Raw genomic sequence first — 21,976 nt, forward strand, 5'->3', positions numbered from 1 at the left:
ATTAAAAGCAACAGCATATGCAGCATGGGTGTTCGGCATTAAAATTTTTTTGAAAGCTGAAGTTTGGGAAAAAATTATAATACATTTCTCTAACAAGATAAAACCATTTGTGTGCGTATGTATGAGGGTACGTGCATGTAGTGGGGAGGGGTAGGTGGGTGGGTGCTAGTCCTGGGGCTTGAAATCAGGGCTTGGGTGCTGTCTCTGAGTTCTTTTGCCCAAGGCTGGTGCCCTACTACTGGAGCTACAACACCACTTCTGGCTTTTGGTGGCTAATTGGAGATAAGAGTCTCACAGACTTGCCTGTCTGGGCTGTCTTCTAATTGTGATCCTCAGATCTCAGCCTCCTGAGTAGTTAGGATTACAGATGTGAGCAACTAGCACCCAGCCCAAAGCATTTTTGAAGTACTTTATTCCCTCCCCCCAAATGTACATTTACTCACTTGTTCTCATTTGTGGGATCATATCGAGGAAATGGATCATGATCATTATCGTTAAAATCATAACTAGCCTCTGGATCCTAACGAGACAACAAAAATAATACTTTAGTATCATTTTTTAGGGCATCACTTCCTAAGCTTCCTACCACTGCCTCTTTGCATCCTGGAAGATCTCTCAAAAGCTTGCATTCCAGTTTCTAGCCTAGACTCTGTACATTTATTATGCCTACAAATCAGGCAACAGTGATGAACAGAGTCAAGTGAGCCTGCATCCAATGATAAGGGAGTTTTGCCAAACTCACCTCTCATAGATGCTCACAAAGCTAGAAAAAGGGGCTGGGAAGGTGGCTCAGTGGTAGAGCGGTTGCCTTGCATGCATGAGGCCCTGGGTTCAACTCCTCAGTACCACATAAGCAGAAAAAGCCGGAAGTGGCACTGTGGCTCAGGTGGTAGAGCGCTAGCCTTGAGCTGAAGAGCTGAGGGACAGTGCCCAGACTCAGAGTTCAGTCTCCACAACCGACAAAAAAAAAGGCTAGAAAACGTCAGAGTTTAATAATTTCGATTGTTTCATGTTTCTGCTGAGAGTAGGGAGGCCCAGAGAAGCTGAATAACTTTCCTAAGACTATAGGATTAATAAGTGATGTAATGTTTTGCACTAATCACCACCATGACCACAGATGTAGAAATGGCTGTGTAGTGGGGCTCCTTTAGTCTTGTCAGGTACAGTTTAAAAATCATTCATGTTAGTTGCTTCAAATGTAGACCAGTTTGCATGTCTGATCCCCGTTGTTTTGGGGGGGATGGTAGTGGGGCCAGAACTCTGGGCCTGGGCACTGTCCCTCAGCTCTTCAGCTCAAGGCGAGCGCTCTACCACTTGAGCTACAGCGCCACTTCCGGTTTTTTTTTCTTAAGAATTGCATTTGGATGAAAAAAATTAGGTCTCCTTTTTATAGCTTTGTAATCTAGACCAAGACTCTTAACTTCTCTATGCCTCAGTTTCTTCAACTGTAAAATGCAGATAACAACTCATATGCATTTAGGCTGCTTTACATATTATGCCACAGGCATGACACATATGAACTCATCTACCTTTAAGACCATTGATGTAGGTGATATAATTTGCTGCATTTTGGCTAGAAATTCACTGTGATTTGCCCAAGACCACCTTGCTTAGAATAGGAAACCTGGATTTGAACCCTAAAACTCTGGCACCCACTCTATCCTACTTCTGCATTATGTTGCTGGTAATAGGTGCCTAACAAATAAAAATAATTGTTTATATTGATGCCAGATCATCCAAGAATGGAAAAATGAAAAAAATAGGAGGCTCAAGGTCACAAGTGTTGTGCTTCAGTTCCACACTCAGTAGGTTCTATTATTTTAATTTTTTTTGCTCGATTCTTCTTCAGAATGAAGGACCAGATGATTCCCTTAAAATTTTAGAAGTATATTCTTTACCTACTCAATTACATATTTTTTACTTCTGCCAATGTGAAAGAAATTAGGAATGTTACTTAAAATCTGAGCCTAGTACATTAGTAGAAGTATGTATATTATCTATCTATCTATCAACCTACGAACCTTCTTCCTATCTATCATCTCGGCCTGTCCATCTACCCACATACCAGGATGTACATTTATTTGGTTTCTAACCAAATTCGGGTTTGTTCTATATAGACTTTAATCAGATTTTACTGTAACAACATGCTTTATAAATTATTTCTTTTGTGGTTATAGATTTTGAAAATCAAACAAAGTTCAAAATGCATTATGTGAAAGTTTGAAGGAGAGAAAGGAGACAATTTTCATCTTCTCTGTTCATGCTTAAAACCGCTCTCCACTCTTCCTCACTCTCTACCCCTCAACATTGGAACATTAACTTCATCAATAGGTTTTCCTGCCTTCCCACTGGATTCAGCCAGCTGGAGACACCAGAAGGATGGAAGGGGTGAGAGCCAGATGAGGTCTAATTCCCCTAGATCCTTCCTGTCCAGAAGCAGCTCTGAGGTTTTGTTCAAGACCATAACTCCTATCCACTGGCTCTTTCTATTGCAACAGTTTTCTCTCTCTACTTCCCACCCAGTTCTCTCTTTAATCATTTGAGCCTAACCGGTGATAGTATTTTCTAATATTCATTAGTCCCTGGTTGGTTTCTTCTAACTCATGTAAATAGTTTCTTTATTAAATATTCTCAATTACTGTATTGGGATGAAAGGTAACCTTTGGCTACTTAATATAACAAGAATGTATGTAAAATTTCTTGGTGAAGCTATTCTTTGCTAAAAAATGATGCACTGCTACTGCTAGGAAAATCTGCCTAAATTTACCCCCTCCTTCTGGTCTCTTAGCAAGCACTCAAAAACTTTCCTTCCTAAATCAGAACATAGAGAAAATTAGACTTCATTCAAATGCTATTCAAGATTTCCATTATTTTCCCTGTAAAGATATATAGGCTATATTCAGCTATCCATTTTCTAGGAATCCAGAGCCACTGATTTGCTTGCAAACTATAGCAACAACCCCCTGCTTTACCTCCAACTTTGGAATTGTATGCAATGCCAACTCCACATTTGTGATTATTTGCTTGCATGGCAATTTCGCCCGCACATCTGGTCCCGTGTCTAAAAATTAAAAAGAATTATAAAACATAAATGTGAGTAAATATTTACTATACAGATAAGTATGTGAGTTTTACATGTGAATCCATTCACTTTTTATCAACCTTACTGCTGATAAAAAGTTAATAGATTACCACTAGAATTACATTATTTTTGCCAGTACTGGTGATTAAAGCCAAGGACTTACACTTGGAAAGCAGGCAGGCCATACTTCCAACCCTTTTGGACTTGGTCATTTCCAAGGTAGGTTCTCAATTTATGCCCAAGTCGCCTGGGCTGAGATCTGCCTACTTGTGCTTCCTCATATGCTGATGATCAAAGGTACATACCCCCAAGCCCAGCCATGTGCTTCTCCTTCCTGTGCCTGGATACCAGACACATGTCACCTCGCACAGCTATTGAATGAGATGGCATCTTGAGAACTTTTATGTCCAGGCTGGCCCCAAATCACAATCCACCTTTCACATTGCTAGGAGTACAGCTTTGAGCCACCATGGCTGGTCAACATTTGTTTAGACAAAGGGAACATGTATTTAGGCCAAAAATACATGAGTTCAAATTCTGGTTTCTGCCACTAATTTCTGGTGTGACCTTGAGTAGTCGTGAAAACCCCATGAGATACTTACATCAAGCATTTAAGATTATTGATGGAATATATTAGGAACCCAATAAGTGTTAGCAATTGACAGGATGGTGAGAACTTTGACTCTCTTGATCAATGTTGCAGACATGACTTTTGCTTCTTATTCCATGGATATGAAGTGTTTCCTCACTAATGTTGTCTTGAACAATCACTGGACCAGCATTATTGGAATATGGTAGAACAGAATCCCTTGTAATCCTCTGTCACCACACTAAATCTTATCAGAATTTTCTGATCACAAGATGAACATGAGATTTTCTCAGGACACTGCAGACTAATTGGAAAACAGAGCACCCTCAAACTCTGGCTGAGGCAGTTTGCAACTGGGCAAAGAGCCTAAATGATTATTTAGAGTATTTGGTAGACGAACACTATCTCTAAGATACGCAAGAACCCATCATTAATGTATCAGTTCTGCTATTGTAGGGATAATAATTGTCTGTTCCGATACCAGCCTGTCTCAGAAAGACTAATTTGCTGAGGGAATATTAATATGAATCCATTTCATGAACTCAATCTAATGTAGAAGGTGGAAGCACCTGGGGATGATGTGAAGGCAGCTGGTGACTTAAAGGATCCATTGATTTCATATTCAGACATAGACATAAAGGAAGGAAGGATTATCTCTCAGAAACACCACCCAGCTACTTTTAACAGTATGACTAGAATCATTTATTAACTCAGGATATTATATATAATATACAATATATATAATATTCCAAATAGTCTGTCTCAAGCTTTCCCTGAAATGCATATCCAGAAGTACCACTGTTTATACTTCTATTTGTACATGATGGGGACAGGACCTAGGATAGTAAAAGAATCCAGTACAAGTCTCCAGCCTAAACAGACTTGAAAACATCTTCAACACTGCCTCTGTCAACAACAAAGAGATGTAATATGACACCACCTATTATGTATCTGTGTTTATACACTGGGAATTGACTTTCCTGGTGAAAATTGTAGTCAGATCATACTACAAACACAGCTTGATTTCCCTCTCCTGTTATTCTCACTTCCCACAGTCATACACTGACAAAAGGGAAGATCTTATCAAAGTGTTTCCATGTCATCCTTCACAGACCCACAGATCTTTTTCTTTGCTATGCTACATCAGGCACTGAGATAAGACAGCTCTCTATTAACTTAGAACAAAGGTGACGATTGGCATTTAAATAAACCAATTTTTAAAAACCCCAGTGCATAATACAGTTTAAAGACTGCTATTATTCTGGCTAAAATATCCTGATCACACATGGTATTGAGCATACAATAATCTGTAATTGGTGTTAAAATTTTGAATAAAGACTCATGCTAGTTTAATAGTAAGTTTTAAGATTAAATGATTCTTTTGATTTGCAGAGAAACATTCAAATCTGGCTTCTACTAGTTTCATTTACATAGTAATAAAGGACATTGGAAATAGAGATAATTTGAAGAGATAATCTCCTTGGAATTGGGAGGTAATAGGTCTCAAATTGCTAGAAAGGCTAACAAAATGGGACCATTCTTCTGCCCGACTTAGGGGATTTGTGTCTGACAACACACTAGAAGAGCAACTCTTTGTTACTGTATCTTCTGGTAAATGATAGAGATGCTATCTTTATGGCTGATAGTCAAGAGGGCTCTGAATTAGCTGAGAAAATTGACTTGTCATTGTTGTTTCCTTTCCTCTCAAATGATTCTGTTCTTGTGCTGATTTTTCATTGAAATAAGGTTTCTCAGTTACTGCGCAGCACTACTCAGTGGATCATCATTGTCACCCCTGTTATTGTCATTATTATAATCATTATCTCCTCAGCAAACATTTAACTTTTTATTGTATCAAGCAGCGTCCATTACAAAAGATATGTGTGTGAAAATACGTGTAATCCCCATAATAACACAATTTAGTTGACTACCCTTTATTAAAACATTAAAGCCAAAGCACAAAGTTGTTAAATTGTTCAGTCATTTGAGTATAAGTAGAAGATCTAAGATTTGATCTAACTTGTCTCTGAAGTCTGTTCTTATCTATTGAGGTATGTCCTCCATGCCATGTGCTAGGTTTATAGCAGCGAATGCTCTGGAACCTCAGACTTTTCTGGCATAAAATAAATATTATCTAAGGTGTTTGGGAGCTCTTTAAATTGGAGAAAATGTATCTATTATAAAGGTGCTATGAATTTCCTCCCTATGTAGAGGTAGGAAGAGAAGAAGTTCTGCTTTAATTTGCATCTGGAATATCCTCTAAAGGCCCATGTTGTCCCCAGCCGGCATTACTGGAAGGCGGTGAAACCCTGAAGAGGCGGAACCTACTGGTAGCTTTTAGGTGATTGGTGACATGTCAATCCTGTCTAAAAGTGATTGTAGGACATAGGTCTCTTCTATCTTTGCCACCATGAGATACACACTTCTGTCATGCTGTGCTGTCGTAAGTCAAACAGCAACATAGCTCTCTGGCTATGGACTAAAACTTCAAAAACTGTGAATTAGTTTTTTAAAGGTAATTTGTTTTAGATATTTGACAATGATGTGAAGCTAAACACAAGGTCTTAAGTCTTCTTTCTCATAATCAGAGGAATTCTAGAGTAGCTTTCTATCCACTATTCACCTGCTTTGCAGTCACTACACATCTATATTGGCTCCTGTCTGCTTAAGAAGGAGACACATTGCCTATCAGAGAGGATGTCACCTCTAAATTAGTTCTGGTAGCTTCAAGTAGACAGCCCTCTCCGGACCTTCATGTCTTAACAAGAAGATTGAAATAAAAATTATAAGAAATTTTACAATTTAATAATTCTAAGAAAGTGGCTCCTGTTTTCTAAGCACTATTATTGACTATTTCCACAGGAAGTTTCTTTCAGAAATGTTGGCAGCACACACCTTATCTCCCATTCTAGGGGACAAAAACATTAGAGACAGAGAGAGGAGGTTTCCCTATCACTCTCTCTTTCTCTCGCTCTCTCTCTCATATATATATATATATATGAGAGACAGATCTATATCTATATATAAAACCAGCAGACAGCTGCTTCCTAGATTAACATTATAAGGCTGGACTTCAAATGAGCAGATGCTCCTGAAAAGCTTACCCAGTCCTCACCTAGAAATATGGTTTAAAGTGTGTCTAAGACACTCTATTTTGCTCCCAGGTGCTTTATCAGCAGGATTGTGGTTGGAATTTTACTCCAAACCTGGAAGGGTTAAAAGGTACCGAGAGGAGCAGTAATTTTTAACCTCTCCACAGGGCCTGACCATTCTCTCCAAATAAACACATGCCCAGAAGATGAGGCCTAGTCCATATGTCCTAGCCTCTCTTCTAGGGTTATGCTGGATTTCCGAAAAGGGAACAACCCAAGAGAGGCGAAGGATTGGAAGATAGTGGGACAAATGTGATGGACTCAATTTTGTTAATAATGCAAGGGATTACTAAGGAAGCATTTCATGTTTTATGTACCAAGAATTTTTTTTTTACTTTTCGTTCTTTCTAACCCCACTTACAGCAAACAAGCCCTGACTTTGACCTTGGATTTAATCTATTTTGGTGCAAATACCTTCTGGGTAGAAAAAAATGAAGAGGAAAGTGTAAATTTTACAGTTGGGTTCTATGAGAAATGTCAGCACAAAAACCATGTCTTTGGGCCTCCCAAAGAATACAATGGAACAATGCTAATCTGATAGTAAGATGTCTTCCTCTTTTTCTTTCCTTGGCTTTACACCCAGTAGGAACTGGAAAAGGTTACTAACCGTTCAACATCATGTCGATTGGGTTGGACTTAGAGGTTTAGCCCCAGCTGCCCTATCTCAACTGTTGTCTGCCTTGTTTTGCTAGAGGAACTGGCTAGTAATTGCAACCACCATAGAAGTTTGTGGGAATTTTTTCCTGGGTATTTCTTCATATTTCTTTTAATGATTAACATAGTCAATGATTCATGGTGAAATTGGCGTAGGGTGGGAGGAGAGTATAAGCAAGGGCTCAAAGTTTATAACTACAATGCCATGTTTTACATGTTTTACAGCTCTGTAAGTACTCCTTAACATTCCATAATGTGAGGAGAGCTTACTAGTAAGATATCTATTTAAAATGTGGTCTCTAAACCAACAGAACTTTCATTTTCTGCATTAAAAGCAACAGCATATGCAGCATGGGTGTTCGGCATTAAAATTTTTTTGAAAGCTGAAGTTTGGGAAAAAATTATAATACATTTCTCTAACAAGATAAAACCATTTGTGTGCGTATGTATGAGGGTACGTGCATGTAGTGGGGAGGGGTAGGTGGGTGGGTGCTAGTCCTGGGGCTTGAAATCAGGGCTTGGGTGCTGTCTCTGAGTTCTTTTGCCCAAGGCTGGTGCCCTACTACTGGAGCTACAACACCACTTCTGGCTTTTGGTGGCTAATTGGAGATAAGAGTCTCACAGACTTGCCTGTCTGGGCTGTCTTCTAATTGTGATCCTCAGATCTCAGCCTCCTGAGTAGTTAGGATTACAGATGTGAGCAACTAGCACCCAGCCCAAAGCATTTTTGAAGTACTTTATTCCCTCCCCCCAAATGTACATTTACTCACTTGTTCTCATTTGTGGGATCATATCGAGGAAATGGATCATGATCATTATCGTTAAAATCATAACTAGCCTCTGGATCCTAACGAGACAACAAAAATAATACTTTAGTATCATTTTTTAGGGCATCACTTCCTAAGCTTCCTACCACTGCCTCTTTGCATCCTGGAAGATCTCTCAAAAGCTTGCATTCCAGTTTCTAGCCTAGACTCTGTACATTTATTATGCCTACAAATCAGGCAACAGTGATGAACAGAGTCAAGTGAGCCTGCATCCAATGATAAGGGAGTTTTGCCAAACTCACCTCTCATAGATGCTCACAAAGCTAGAAAAAGGGGCTGGGAAGGTGGCTCAGTGGTAGAGCGGTTGCCTTGCATGCATGAGGCCCTGGGTTCAACTCCTCAGTACCACATAAGCAGAAAAAGCCGGAAGTGGCACTGTGGCTCAGGTGGTAGAGCGCTAGCCTTGAGCTGAAGAGCTGAGGGACAGTGCCCAGACTCAGAGTTCAGTCTCCACAACCGACAAAAAAAAAGGCTAGAAAACGTCAGAGTTTAATAATTTCGATTGTTTCATGTTTCTGCTGAGAGTAGGGAGGCCCAGAGAAGCTGAATAACTTTCCTAAGACTATAGGATTAATAAGTGATGTAATGTTTTGCACTAATCACCACCATGACCACAGATGTAGAAATGGCTGTGTAGTGGGGCTCCTTTAGTCTTGTCAGGTACAGTTTAAAAATCATTCATGTTAGTTGCTTCAAATGTAGACCAGTTTGCATGTCTGATCCCCGTTGTTTTGGGGGGGATGGTAGTGGGGCCAGAACTCTGGGCCTGGGCGCTGTCCCTCAGCTCTTCAGCTCAAGGCTAGCGCTCTACCACTTGAGCCACAGCTCCATTTCCAGTTTTTTGTTTTTTTTTTTTCTTTTTGCTTATGTGGTGCTGAGGAATCAAACCCAGGGCCTCTTGCATGCAAGGCAATCACTCTACCACTGAGCCGCCTTTCCAGCCCCATGCCCCCCTTTTTCAATCAAATTTCTACACTTAAATCATCTTTCACGTAGAAATTCATTACCACTATGACTACTTCTTAGTAGTTTCTATATCTTTAATAATCCTTAATTTCTACCGTGTGCCTCCCTGTGCTAATTGTTTTTGCCTCTTTATTTCCTTGCTTTTGTCTTTGCTCTTTAGCTTTAAGTTATAGCTGGGGAATGCTAGGTGGGCAAAAGGAGTAAGAGAAAGACAAAGGGCACTCTTACAGATGAAACACGTAGCACCCTGATATAAGGACTGATGACATATGAAGAGTTCATTTTGAGTTATCTACTTCAAAAATAGTTAAGCACGCCATTTTTAATGATATATATTTTCCATTCTCTAATTAACTTTTCCTTTATCAGTGTGGTACTTCTGCCCTCTGTGATATTTCTTTGAACTTGCATGGAAGGACTAACACTCACATAACTGTCATGCTTACTAAGCCATAAGGGATATGAGAGGAAGACTGTGAAAATGATCTCAGTTATGAAGCTTGAGTTGATTATTTTATTGCTCTAAATTCTGAGTGGTTCACAGTCTGAATAGCTCTTAATAATTTAAATGGTGTAATTTAAATTTTCCCAATATACATGTCCCTCACTCCACTGAATTCTTCCAATATCTACTGGTACCAAAAATGTTCAAAAGTTCATATGGTCTGATAGAAGGATGAAGGGAGGAATAAAGCCTTGGATTACCATTCCAGGAGCTGGCATCAGAATAGTTTCTCTCTGAAAGGAAGGAAAACACTGCATACCTGCATAGATAGTGATCATAGTTACAGGATGCCCCAGACTCACATAATTAGGATAAATATCTGTGTGATTCCACTCCAAGCCATCATCCAATACGGTGATAACAACTCCTTTGCCTGTAATGCCCTTTTGCCAAACAGGTATCACATGAAGATCCAACTTGGGCAGGGCTGCAGTCATCCTGGTATCTTGCTGATTAAGAAAAAAGCATTGGTAAAAAAAATCATAACTTACTTGACACAAAATGGGAACATATTCTCTGATCTGGAAACTTATCCATATGATACTCTACCATTTGTGAGTGACTAGGTAGAATGAAGAAACAAAAATGTCAGTAGGGCCAAATGAATCAGCAGAATGTGGTCCTGTCATCCCAATGGAAAATCACTTGAATGGATGAATCATCTTAGCCCCCCCACCTCTTTGAACCACACAGATTTAAAGAAGTTGCTTTTATTTGTAAGAGCATACTCAACTTTTCATCTACTGGGGCTTTCTTTGAGGTTTCCATCTTCCCCCAAAGTTCTGAGCTACCATTGTCAGAATGAACTCTCAATATATTATCTGATGCATATCATTCATGCATGGCATGGATGAATTTAAAGGAATATCAGAACCTGGAATGCTCAGGAGATAGTAGTTTCTTTGGAATTGCAATCGAATTGTTGGTTTCCAAGTGTGAGTAACTTAGGGAGTAAGCTTTCCTTTACAGTTAATATTTCCCTTTCAGTTAATTTTTCTGATGCTCATAATGTGTGAGTCTATGGGAGAAGAGCTGATCAACAAGATGACACAGAAATAAACACATTTCTAAGAACATGAGAGATGTAGTTGAAGAGTACCAGGTACCCAGTGAGGGAGTCAATTTTTTTAAAAAATTTGGAGCAGTATATATTGCATCCCAGCTATTTAAGAGATAGAGTTAGAAAGGATGATAGTTTGAGGCCTGCCTAAGCAAAAAGTTAGCAAGACTCTCATTTCAATTAGTAAGGTTAGTGTGGTGACATGAGCCTATTATCCCAGCTATACATGAAGCATAGGTAGAAAGTGCACTGTGTCCTGAGCAAAAACACAAGACTTTATTTTTTTAAAAAAACAAAAGCAAAAATGGCTAAAGCAGTGGTTCGAGTGGTAGAGTTCCTGCTGGCAAGCATATGGTCCTGAGTTCAAACCCAAGGAACACACACACACACACACACACACACACACACACGAATTTCTAAGAAATAAAAATCATCTGGCCTTAGCTTCTCAGGAGGCTGAGATCTGGATTATAGTTCAATGCCAATCCCAGGCAGGAAAGTCTGTGAGACACTTATCTCCAATTAACCACCAAAAAAAAAGTTGGAAGTGGAGCTGTAACTCAAGAGGTACAGTGCTAACTTTGATCAAGAAAAGCTCAAGAGTTCAAGTGCGAGAATTAGCACACACACACACACACACACACAAACACATAGATATGCATGCTTATATACATGAAAGTGTCACAAATAGACTATTTCCTTGTTGAAGTTTTCAATTACAAAGTGGGGGAAGGCAGGGCAAGAATTTACCAGGCTGGTATAAAGATGAATCACAGGAGGTTGGAATGACACACTTTCTGTTGGCTAAAGCTAGAGAAGAACGCTTTTAAAAAAGTATGAGTATAGTGGCTAAGAACATGGCCACTGCAAGGTTCTCACTACAACTAGTAATGTGATTTAAGTGAATTATTCAACTTGCCAATGTATTTTTTCTTTATCTGTTAAATGAGCATAATTACAGTATTTACAACATAAGAGTCATAAACACTAAAGAGTTAGTTCATATTGAACACTTAGTATACAATTTGGCACATGGTAAATGCACAACAGGTGTTAGCTAATAGCTAGCTTAAGAGATTGGAAGGGAAACAGACTCTAGTTCATTCCATTATTCAACAAAGGTATCTAAACCTTAGTTTATGGTTGTCATGAAAAATTATCTTTTGTAATACTCCAGGCAACAAATCCTTCTATTAACATGTATAAAGGCTTAGCATTAAAACAGAAGAGAAATAACTTTTAGTCAAGCAGCAATAGTTGCAGTTTTTAACTCAAGGCCCACATATTAAGAAAGATTTTGGTAAATATCTTAAAGGTAGAATGGTTTGCAAGCACAGACTTTAGCAAATACACTTTCCTAGAGCTTCTTTCATTTTGAAGGTAAATTTTTCTAGTGGTTCCTTCCTTTAGCTTCACTCATAGAATTTTACCTGAACTGTCTAAGAGCTCTCTACTTTGCTGTTTATATATCTAATCACGTTAACTGTGTTCTCAGAGTACTTGGAGGGTGTTTAAGAATAAATTTAGCCAGGCTCCGGTGGCTCATGCCTATAATTCCAGCTACTCAGGAGGCTGAGATCTGAAGATCGCAGTTCAAAGCCAGCCTGCGCAGGAAAGCCCATGAAACTATTATCTCCAATAAACTACCAGAAAACCGGAAGTAGCGCTGTGGCTTAAGTGGTAGAATGCTTGCCTTTAGCTGCATAGCTGAGGGACAGTGCACAGCACCCTGACCCACCCACCCCCACCAAAAGAATAAATTTAGGCAAAAGTGATATTAAGACAAATATTGTTTTTGAAACCTTTAAACAAGCAATACACGATTCTTCTACACAAGTCCCAGAAAAACTTGAGACAAAGCATAACAAAGAAAGATCTGTTTTAGTCATCTCACCAAGCAAAACAGAAGATCCAAATAGGAAAGGTCCCTTTACATGTACAAAATTCTACATGTACATAATACTACTGAATTAAACGAGATCAATTAGATAGACAGGTGGATTAGGTAGATGATAGATTGGTGGATAGATTGGTGATAAAAAGATAGAATACTTGCAGATTGGTGGATAGATTGGTGATAAAAAAGAATACTTGCACAAATGCATAAATAGGATACATACACATAAATGCATAGATAGATAGATCCAATAGATGATTGTGTAGATGATGCAGGTCTCACAGTCTTTCTGTAAATACTTACCAAGTACCATTGTTGATTCCACATTGGATCATTGAAGAGATTTAGAGCTGAGTCTCTTAAAGTTGAACGTTTGCTTCTTTCTTTTTCATACTGTTGTTCAGCCCATATCACCTACAAGGATTTTTATATCAAGAAAATCAAAGGTAAATCAACCACGTCTGTGCAATCACATCTATGTCTCCACAACCCTTCCAATCAAGATTCACAAAATTCTACTGTGTGTTTGCTTGACCACAGATCAAATGGGCAGCCTAGTGAGAAGAAGAGATTGCCCACTGAGGAAACAAACATTTTCTCCATTACAGTAAAGTATATCTCTAGGGTGAGAAGTAGTCAGTGAAAAGATGATTCGCACAAATTATTTACACTGCAATTGCAATGTAAGTAAAAGTTCTGCCTGCTTTTATCAGAAAATGGAGCATAATACCCATCTTTATACTAAGTTCCAGGGTAGCTGAAAATATGACCATTTTCATAGAATGAGTCAACAAGCTAAAAGTGAAGAGACTGCTGTTACAGAGCTCTTGCAGCTTACTTTTGCTTTATGTAAAAGGTAGAAATTGCAAATGTTACACAACATAAGACTGGCACTCTGTCTTTGTGAATTTAAACCCTGGCTCCTCTGTGCTTCACCTCTTGCCTTACAGTATTGAATGTATTTGAGAGAGACAGATTTAGGGTGATGAATGAACATTACTGACCAGGCACACTCACCATTAATTTAGTCTCATATATTATGCAGAGAGATATGACATTATAAAAACTACCTGGTCCACACTTATGGCATAATCCTATTATACTCAAGGCCATGAGAGAATATGGGGCTGCTTTGTAGTCATAATCATTATACTAATGCTATACTCTTATTCTGCTGAGCAACATTACTATTTCCTGTTCTAAACATGGATTTTTTGTTGTATATATGGTGAGGTGGGATATTGTTAATGTTGGAGTCTTCACAAATAAATGAGTCATGTTCACAAATAAAAAATGAAAATAATTTGCAGCTGAAGGATAAAAATCATCCGCTAAGCCTGTCCTGAATTTTCATTTAGAAAACATACTGCCTGTATATTATAAACACAGTGAGGGACTTGAGAGCTAGAAATTAGTCACTATAATTTATTTTTAAAGTGCTTGAGTTTTCAGGCTTAATTGTTTTGGCCTAAAATACCACAATGCTTGGAAGACACAGTCTGCTATCTAAGTTGGTCTTTGGAAGCTGGCTGCTAGGGAGCAAGTACTAATCTTTGAGTGTGAAGATCATTTAATTTTGATGATCTCATTAGTTTATAAAGAGAGACTGTTGCTGCATTTCACAAGGCTAAGAGAATATTATTGAAAATAATATTAAATATTTCATATTGAAAATATGAAAATCGAGAGCAATTTTTTAAAATGGACTATAAGAAGAGGTACTTTGCCAGCTGATCAGGTAAACATTCAATTATAAGAAAAGGAGTTGTGATTAATGTCATTAACTCAGAATTGCATATTAATCTTGAGAAGGGAGGCATAAATGGAATAGAAAAAAACTGTCACTGCTTTCTTATTAGGAGTATAATAGGTATTGCATACTTACTTGTAAATAATACTTTTGACCTGGAAAGAACACTAAAGATCATTTGATCTAGTCTTCCACCATAAGCTCTATGGCTCTGATAGGTTTTCTAAAGTACAATTATTCTGAAACAATCTTTTCATAGGATTATATTAACTCCTTTTTAATAAAATTATCTTGAGGAACAAAATCTTAGCTTTGTAAATTATGCCTTAGGCTTCCCCTCAAAGTTAATTATGAAGGAAACAACAGATGAGTAGAATTGGTCCATCTCTATATTTTCATGAATTGAGTAGGAGTAGAGGTATACTCTATACTTCGTCCAATTTATCTTATGAAGATGAGTTTTACTTGTGCACAAATGTTGAGTGTATATTTACATAAAGGAAGAAATCTGTCTCCTGCCTTGTCCAAGAATAAAGACTAGTCACATTGTTGGAAAGCTTTTTAGAGTTCACAATGAGCTATCTGACTATGGGTGGGTAAGATATAAGATCACTAGACAGGACAAGTTTTAAAGTAAAGTGAGCCTAACTTGTTTCCCAAATCTAGTCATAATTTTGCTTAAAAAAATCAAACAGGATCTTTGTGCTCCTCTCCTAAGAATATCCTCCTTTGGTATCATTGGATGTATGTCTAGCATCCTGTATAATTTATCATGTCCACGTGTATTTTTTTTTGTATTTTACTATCCAGTATGTTCACTTATAGATTTATAGTCACATTCTATTTACAACAAATAAGGGAAAACATACAGCCTATGTTTATTTGGGTCTAGCTTACTTCACTTACTATGTTTTTTCCAAGTCTTTCCATTTTCTTACAAAGGGTACAATGTCATTCTACCTGGTGGGAGTATTGAATTCCATTGTGTATGTATAAAACATTTCCTTGATCTTTTCATGTGCTGAGGGGCAGTTGGGCCTTTTCCATATCTTGGCTATTGTAACAATACTGCAATGAACATGTTTATGATGGTAGCTTTAGGGTGGCCTTATTTATGTTCTATTGGATAAATGCCCAGGAGTGGAAATGAGAGGATCACAAAGTCTCAACAGCTATGTGCATATGATTATGTACAATAATGTTTATCGAAATGAAATCCAAGAAATGGAAACAAAAGTTTTCCTGTTATTTTGCTCTTGTTTTTGTTGTTGTTGTTGTTAATTTTCTCCTGTGTCACTGTTTTTGTTTTCTGTTCTTTTTGTCTTGTATGTAAGTTTGTTTAGAGAGTAAGGAGGAACACAGAGAAAGAGTGAACAAATGCAGCAGTGATACTAAGTTGAAAACGAACTATACAACTAGTGAATGAGGTATCAGGAAGGAAACCCTAGGAGAAAATGTGGGAAAAGACGACACTGTTTAAAAACAAAAGTAGTCGTTGCCTGACTTATGTAACTGTAACCTATCTGTATGTCACCTTTACAATGTAATTTTTTAAAAAAAATCAAACAAGAAAACTAGCAATCCGTGAATACGAGCTACAGGTTTGCTGTCCGTGGTCCTGATATGAGAGGGGTTGGTTCTTGTAAAAAATTTGAATTCAATAATTTTGCTGGCCTCATATTTCATCTTTTATTATTTAAAAATTCAGTTGGTTTTGGAACAAATAAATCTGAAAACATATTTCACAGGCCTCATGAATTCCATGTACTATCAACTATCCTATCAACTTTCTATCACTTAAATTTTTTTCCAAAGCACGAAGTTGAGAGAATATATTGTTTCTCTTGCTATAATTCTCTAGTGTGTCCTAAACAACAGAAATTATGTATACAGATATCAAGACAACTATGATGAATTTTTCCCAATATGTCACAGTCTTGAGAAATGGAAACTTTGTATATGCAAATTTCAACATTAATAATGTAGAGTTTTTTTGTTTGTATGTTTGCTGTCCTTAAAAATAGACTTCCCAAATTCAATAGGTGTATCAGATATGAATTCATAGTTTCCCCACCCTATTTATTTTCATTTCAACATTTCCAGCTATTTTCTACTAATGAATTGGTATACACGATAAAGAAAGATGATCAGGTTTGGAACAAACAAGACTATACTTAGGGACACTGATATCTTATAAAGACATTTATTTCTTTCTCATAAACACTAGTAAGTAGAAATGATGGAAACATCTTTAATTACACTGAAATGGTGAAAACAAAGCTCATGTGTTTCTTTATCATCATTGCATTGATTTAAAGTTTCTTATACTTACCATATATACAATAAAAGGTTGTTGATTGGTTGTATTTTCAAAATTTTTCAATTGGTGCTTCTACATGATTTTCAATATTCCAAATTCAAAATTTATATAAATACATAACAGATTATATGTAATTACAGTGCATACATATATAATTAACTTTGTTGGTTCAATCTAAACTTATTACTAGTGTGCAATATAACTTTATGGAAAGAGACTAGAAATACTACAGATAAAAATTTATGATTAAAATAAAAAAAGAATCACATTTGCTTGCAACATACATTTTGTCTTACTGGAAATCACAAAGAAAGCAGATTAAGTCACTAAGTTGAGAACAAATGCGAAGCACTTACACGATCATCATCAGCTAATCTCTTAGTGATATGAACAGCACTTCTTCGAGACCTTTGGGGATGGCTTTTATGTTTAAATAAGTAGTGGTTTTCAAGTGATCCAATCTATAAAAAAAAATCAAAATCAAAATCTGCTTTCCAAATGAGTATGTGCAGACAATTTCAAAACCAAGTAACAGAGAGACAGGAAACCTTTGTTCAGCCCATTCCGGGTTCCTGGTTCCTTGAAGGCAACTTTTTTCTTCATGTAGAAGGCAGTGTTATAGGTTTAGACAGGACCTTCAAGATATTATTGCTTGGGCTCACAGTATGTATGGGAACTACTGATACATCTGATTCATACATATTAGAACTAACTTTGATAAATGTGTGTATGTGTCTGAGAAGTTATTCGATTTGAAGATCGTTCCCCCAAAATATCTATGCAACCAAATGTATTTTGTCCATACAGTTTTGAAAAGCAAGCAAACTTCTTTGATACTATCTGTAGTTGGCACTACATTTTGCTAAAACAAACACTGTTAATATAAATTATAGTCATTGCCGGGCGCCGGTGGCTTACACCTGTAATCCTAGCTACTCAGGAGGCTGAGATCTGAGGATCACGGTTCAAAGTCAGCCAGGGCAGGAAAGTCCGTGAGACTCTTATCTCCAATAAACCCCTCGAAAACCGGAAGTGGTGCTGTGGCTCAAGCGGTAGAGCGCTCGCCTTGAGCTGAAGAGCTGAGGGACAGCGCCCAAGCCCAGAGTTCAAGCCCCACAACCAACCAAAAAAAAATTATAGTCATTGAATCCATAATAATAAACATTAAAAGCTATTATTGGTGTTCTTTTGATTTTCCAGTAATTCAAGGTTCTCAAGAAATAGTATGCTATGTTTAAGACAGGTGTTCTACTAGATTGTACACATTTTTTCCTGGATGGTCATTAACACCTAGGGTTCATTTATAAATGTAACTATTCTTTCAAACTAATGCACCTTTACATAAAACAGTGCCCAATTTGAAGCTACAGCCTCTTATAGATGCCCTGCATATTTTAAGTTAAGAAAAAAAGAAAAAACCTAACACTTCTTTCCAAAGAAATGTGGTGGTTTCCATCACCTGGAATTTTTTGATAAGGACGATTAATCCCTGCTATAAGACTGATCTTAGGCAATGAATCTGATATGAGCTGTAAATGGATTTGCGAGAGAAAAGAAAAAGATCGCTTAGCTCTGTTTCTGTTGCCAGCTGCTTTTGCTCCTTGCCACTACCTTAGTTTTATCTGAGATCATAATATTTTAGGGTAGTAACACTAAATTAGTATCATTTTAAGCAGTGCTAAGCCAAGAGGGAAGGCGGAAACATGAAATCAGTCTTTCACATATAATTACATTTTAAAAATCTTTGTTAATAATGTATTTTAACTCGAAAAGACTACAAGGAAGACAACATTGCAAATCGTATGTTAACATAGATGATGAATTATTTTAAACTATTGTCATGACTATACCATTTCTATTCCACAGAGTGTATCGACGACGCTGACTTAATACCTTTATTTCTGGATTTATGTTTATTTATTTTGAAAGGGAATTTTCATATTGAATGATCCGGGTTTGAATGTGTGTCTGTGGTTAATAGGTAAGAAAGGGAGATTTATTTTATCGTTCTCTCCCAAACTCCTTCTATAAATTTACCAAGCTGTCCAAGGGCTAAATTTTACATTTTTTACCCTCATAAAATATATAGGATATCCATGATGCTTGTAGTACCCACTAATAGAGTTCTGTCTGCTACTCACCTTCTCGTTTGGATTCCAAACTCCTAATTGCATAGCTACCGGACTTATTACTAAGGTACTGGAGTTTTCTCTGTTCCTTCCCACCCACACGCCACCCCACCCACGCTGTTTTCTATGACTAGAGTGCCTTCTCCAACCTCATTATTCCTTCCTGGCAACCTCTGCTTCTTTTTTCCTAACCCTTGTGCAGATGTTTCCTTCGTTGGGCAGGCTTCTTTCACTCGTCTCAATTCACTTTCTTTCCTTCGGTCAAAAGATACCGTATTGAGATTCCAAGCTCAGCTTCTCTTACTAGACAAATTACATTTGGTTACCACCATTTGTTTCTAAGCCAGTCTCCGTTCCTAACACAGGGCCCGGCACAGGGCGAATGCGAAAGGCTAGGTCTGCTACTAGGGACGCTGGGAAATCAATCTGGGTATTGACTTTCCTGCCTGGCTTTTCAAAGACAGCTTGGCTCACAAAGTTGGAGAACTAAGCCGCTAGCGAGAGAAGGCGTTTTCCCCGGCGGATTCGATCTAAGGAATCGCCGACGCCTACGCGGGCCGATTACTCATCCATGACTTCAGCATCTCAATCACCACCTCCAGAAAAGAAAACGCGCCAAAATGTTTTACAACTCCCTCCTCCCCCGCTGCAAGGCAGACCAACTTTCAAGGCGGGCGAGGGGGGGGGGGGTGAGGGACTGAGGGGGTGGGGAGAAGGCTGGATGAAGCATCAAAGAAAAGGAAAGATCCAGATTAGAATTCACCCTCCCCGGGATCCCCAGGGAACCGTTCGACCAAGCAAGCTAACTCTTAAAAGCCCTTGGGCTCCCCTTGGCAGCTATTAACCCAGCCCCCACCCCCTTCCCCAATTTAGACAGGCAACAGTTTCTCTGTTAATCTAGGACCTCTAGGGAAACGATTACGCACCAGCCTAGGAACAAGAAACCCGGAGATCCTTTTCCCCCCAGGGGTCGGTTCACAGCTCAGCCTGGCAGGGGGCATTGGCCAAACGAAGTTACGGAGCTGCCACTTCCCAAGTTCCCAGGGAAGGATTCTGGGCTCCCGGAGTGGCAAAAGAGAGGTTCCCGCGTTTTCCAGTCACCTCCTTTCCCGCCAGCTTCCCCAGACACTCCTCTGCTCTCTAATTTCCGACTCGCTAGTCCCAGCAGCTGGCGCGCTTTCCGCACCCTGGGAGCCCCCGCCCCGCTACGCTGCGGGCGGGCACCCCCCCCCCGCCCCAGCCTGCTGGCCCCTCACATCAGGACTTGCATCTGATGCTGCCATATTGAAAAGAATGGAACGGCCGGCTCCTGACGCAGCCCGCCCGAGTCCCGGCGAAACTGAGCGCACCGCCTCTCCCAGGGGCGCCCGAGAGCCTGGTGCATCTCAAGTTCCCTGAACCAGCGTGGAGGGATTCCCCCCCCCCCGCCCCTCTTCTTCTTTCTTCTTCCTAGCCGCGCAAGAATGAATTTCAATTCTGGAGCGGACAATAGTAAGAATAAGCTGTCCGCAGCTGCAGCTGCTTCCTTCTGCCTGGCTCAGACCAAGCCACCCAGAAGATCACGCAAGCCCTCTCCCTTTAAAAGCGCGCCAGGGGCGAAAACTAAACGGCCACACAGTCACACCGTGCAGGACAGTGTAATCTAGGGCTCCACTCGGGACACCGCGGACCGGTCCCACCCGTTCCCTCGGGTCCCAGAAAGTTTCTTGGAAGTGTCAACTCTTACCTGACCCAAAAGGTCATAGCCCAGTTCCTCGGCGATGGCCGCAGCTGCCTCCGGCCCCCCGGGGATCTCTGCAGCCCATTCATTAACAAACTGCTTCCTGGCTGTGACTCCGCTCAGTGCACAGCAAGCGCCCAAGAAGGCGAACACCATCCACTGCCCAGTCCAGGCTCTTCCCTCCATGGCTCAGTCACTCGCGCCCAAGTGGGAAGGAGAGCAGGAAAAGAAGCAGTAAGAGGAGAAAGAACCAGGCAGACTCGATCTTCCCAGGCTCGGGCTCCGGAACCCCTCCTAGCTCCTGATTGCTCTGGGAAGAGCTAGGAGGCGCGCGAGGAGAGCAGAGTATGGGCGGCGGCGAGCGCTCACTGAAGCGCTGCGGTCTCGCGGCTGAGTGGAGCCCCAGCCCTTCCCAGCCAGAATGGAAATGAGTGTTTACACGTCAAATCGACGAAAGCCATCTCTTGACGTCAGATCTACCTGGACTGAGATCTGGATGGTATTCCCAGCGGGGTGGAGAAGCTGCTAAAATAAGCAGCCAGGGATCAAGAAAAGGAAGGAACTGTTTGCTGGGATCAGTGAAATCTGATGTGTGCCCATGAATATTGTCGCTACGAGAAACATCTTCACTTCTCAAAGACAAGTGTTTGTATTTGAATGCAACTACCCAAGAGCTAAAGGCTAGAAGTGGAGCACTTTTTGTCTCTTCCATCCATTTTCTTTATATTATCTCGAGTGCGTGGGGGCGGGGCATGGGTGTAGGATTGTTTTAATGTTCCTTTGGGTATGTACCAGTAACTGTCATTAAAAAAAAAAAAAGCTGTTAGAGCTTTCAGATCAGAGAGCGTCTGGAAGGGCTAAGAGCAGTCACTACCCCCAATCTGGCTTTAAATCACATAAGAAAATGGGCATTTCCCCAAGACAAGGTTAAAGCAACACTGTTTAAAATACATCTTTAATCACTCAAGTCACCGTAGTTCACAAGTTTCCTTCTTTCTCTCCTGTTTCTAAACCTTAATGAAACATTATTTAAAAGTCTGTCCCAGAGAGCAAAGAACCCAGTACCACCACCATTACAGCGCTTAATCAGAACAATGATTAATCTCATGATTGTTCAAACAGGAAATTATTTTTAATTGACAAGGGGACTTAGAGCTGTTGTATTGAATCAGAGAGAAAACACACATTAGGTTTCATGAACCTTGAACTTTCCGTTTCTACCCCTTAGAGCTTTTCATTTTGGTGTTTAATAGAAACTGTGCCACTACTATGCCATGAAATGCATAATGTGTCTTTGTGAAGGACTGTTCTGATGAAAAGAAAGG

At 39.4% G+C, this 21,976-nt stretch overlaps 1 protein-coding gene across 1 annotated transcript in view; it reads right to left on the bottom strand.

Moving 5' to 3' along the window:
• Pcsk1 (proprotein convertase subtilisin/kexin type 1) overlaps positions 1 to 21,080 on the bottom strand; it is a 49,263-nt gene extending 28,183 nt beyond the window's left edge. The window contains exons 1-6 of the mRNA XM_013022020.1: positions 20,658 to 21,080; positions 17,159 to 17,263; positions 13,036 to 13,146; positions 10,078 to 10,224; positions 8,248 to 8,324; positions 2,973 to 3,061 (exon numbers count right to left, since the gene is read on the bottom strand). Of these exons, the coding sequence (XP_012877474.1) occupies positions 2,973 to 3,061; positions 8,248 to 8,324; positions 10,078 to 10,224; positions 13,036 to 13,146; positions 17,159 to 17,263; positions 20,658 to 20,837 (709 nt within the window). The 5' untranslated portion in view covers positions 20,838 to 21,080. The remainder of the gene's footprint in view (positions 1 to 2,972; positions 3,062 to 8,247; positions 8,325 to 10,077; positions 10,225 to 13,035; positions 13,147 to 17,158; positions 17,264 to 20,657) is intronic.
• Positions 21,081 to 21,976: the final 896 nt, after the last annotated feature.

Source organism: Dipodomys ordii, unplaced genomic scaffold (genome assembly GCF_000151885.1).
Source record: "Dipodomys ordii isolate 6190 unplaced genomic scaffold, Dord_2.0 Scaffold59, whole genome shotgun sequence".
Classification (NCBI taxonomy): Eukaryota; Metazoa; Chordata; class Mammalia; order Rodentia; family Heteromyidae; genus Dipodomys; species Dipodomys ordii.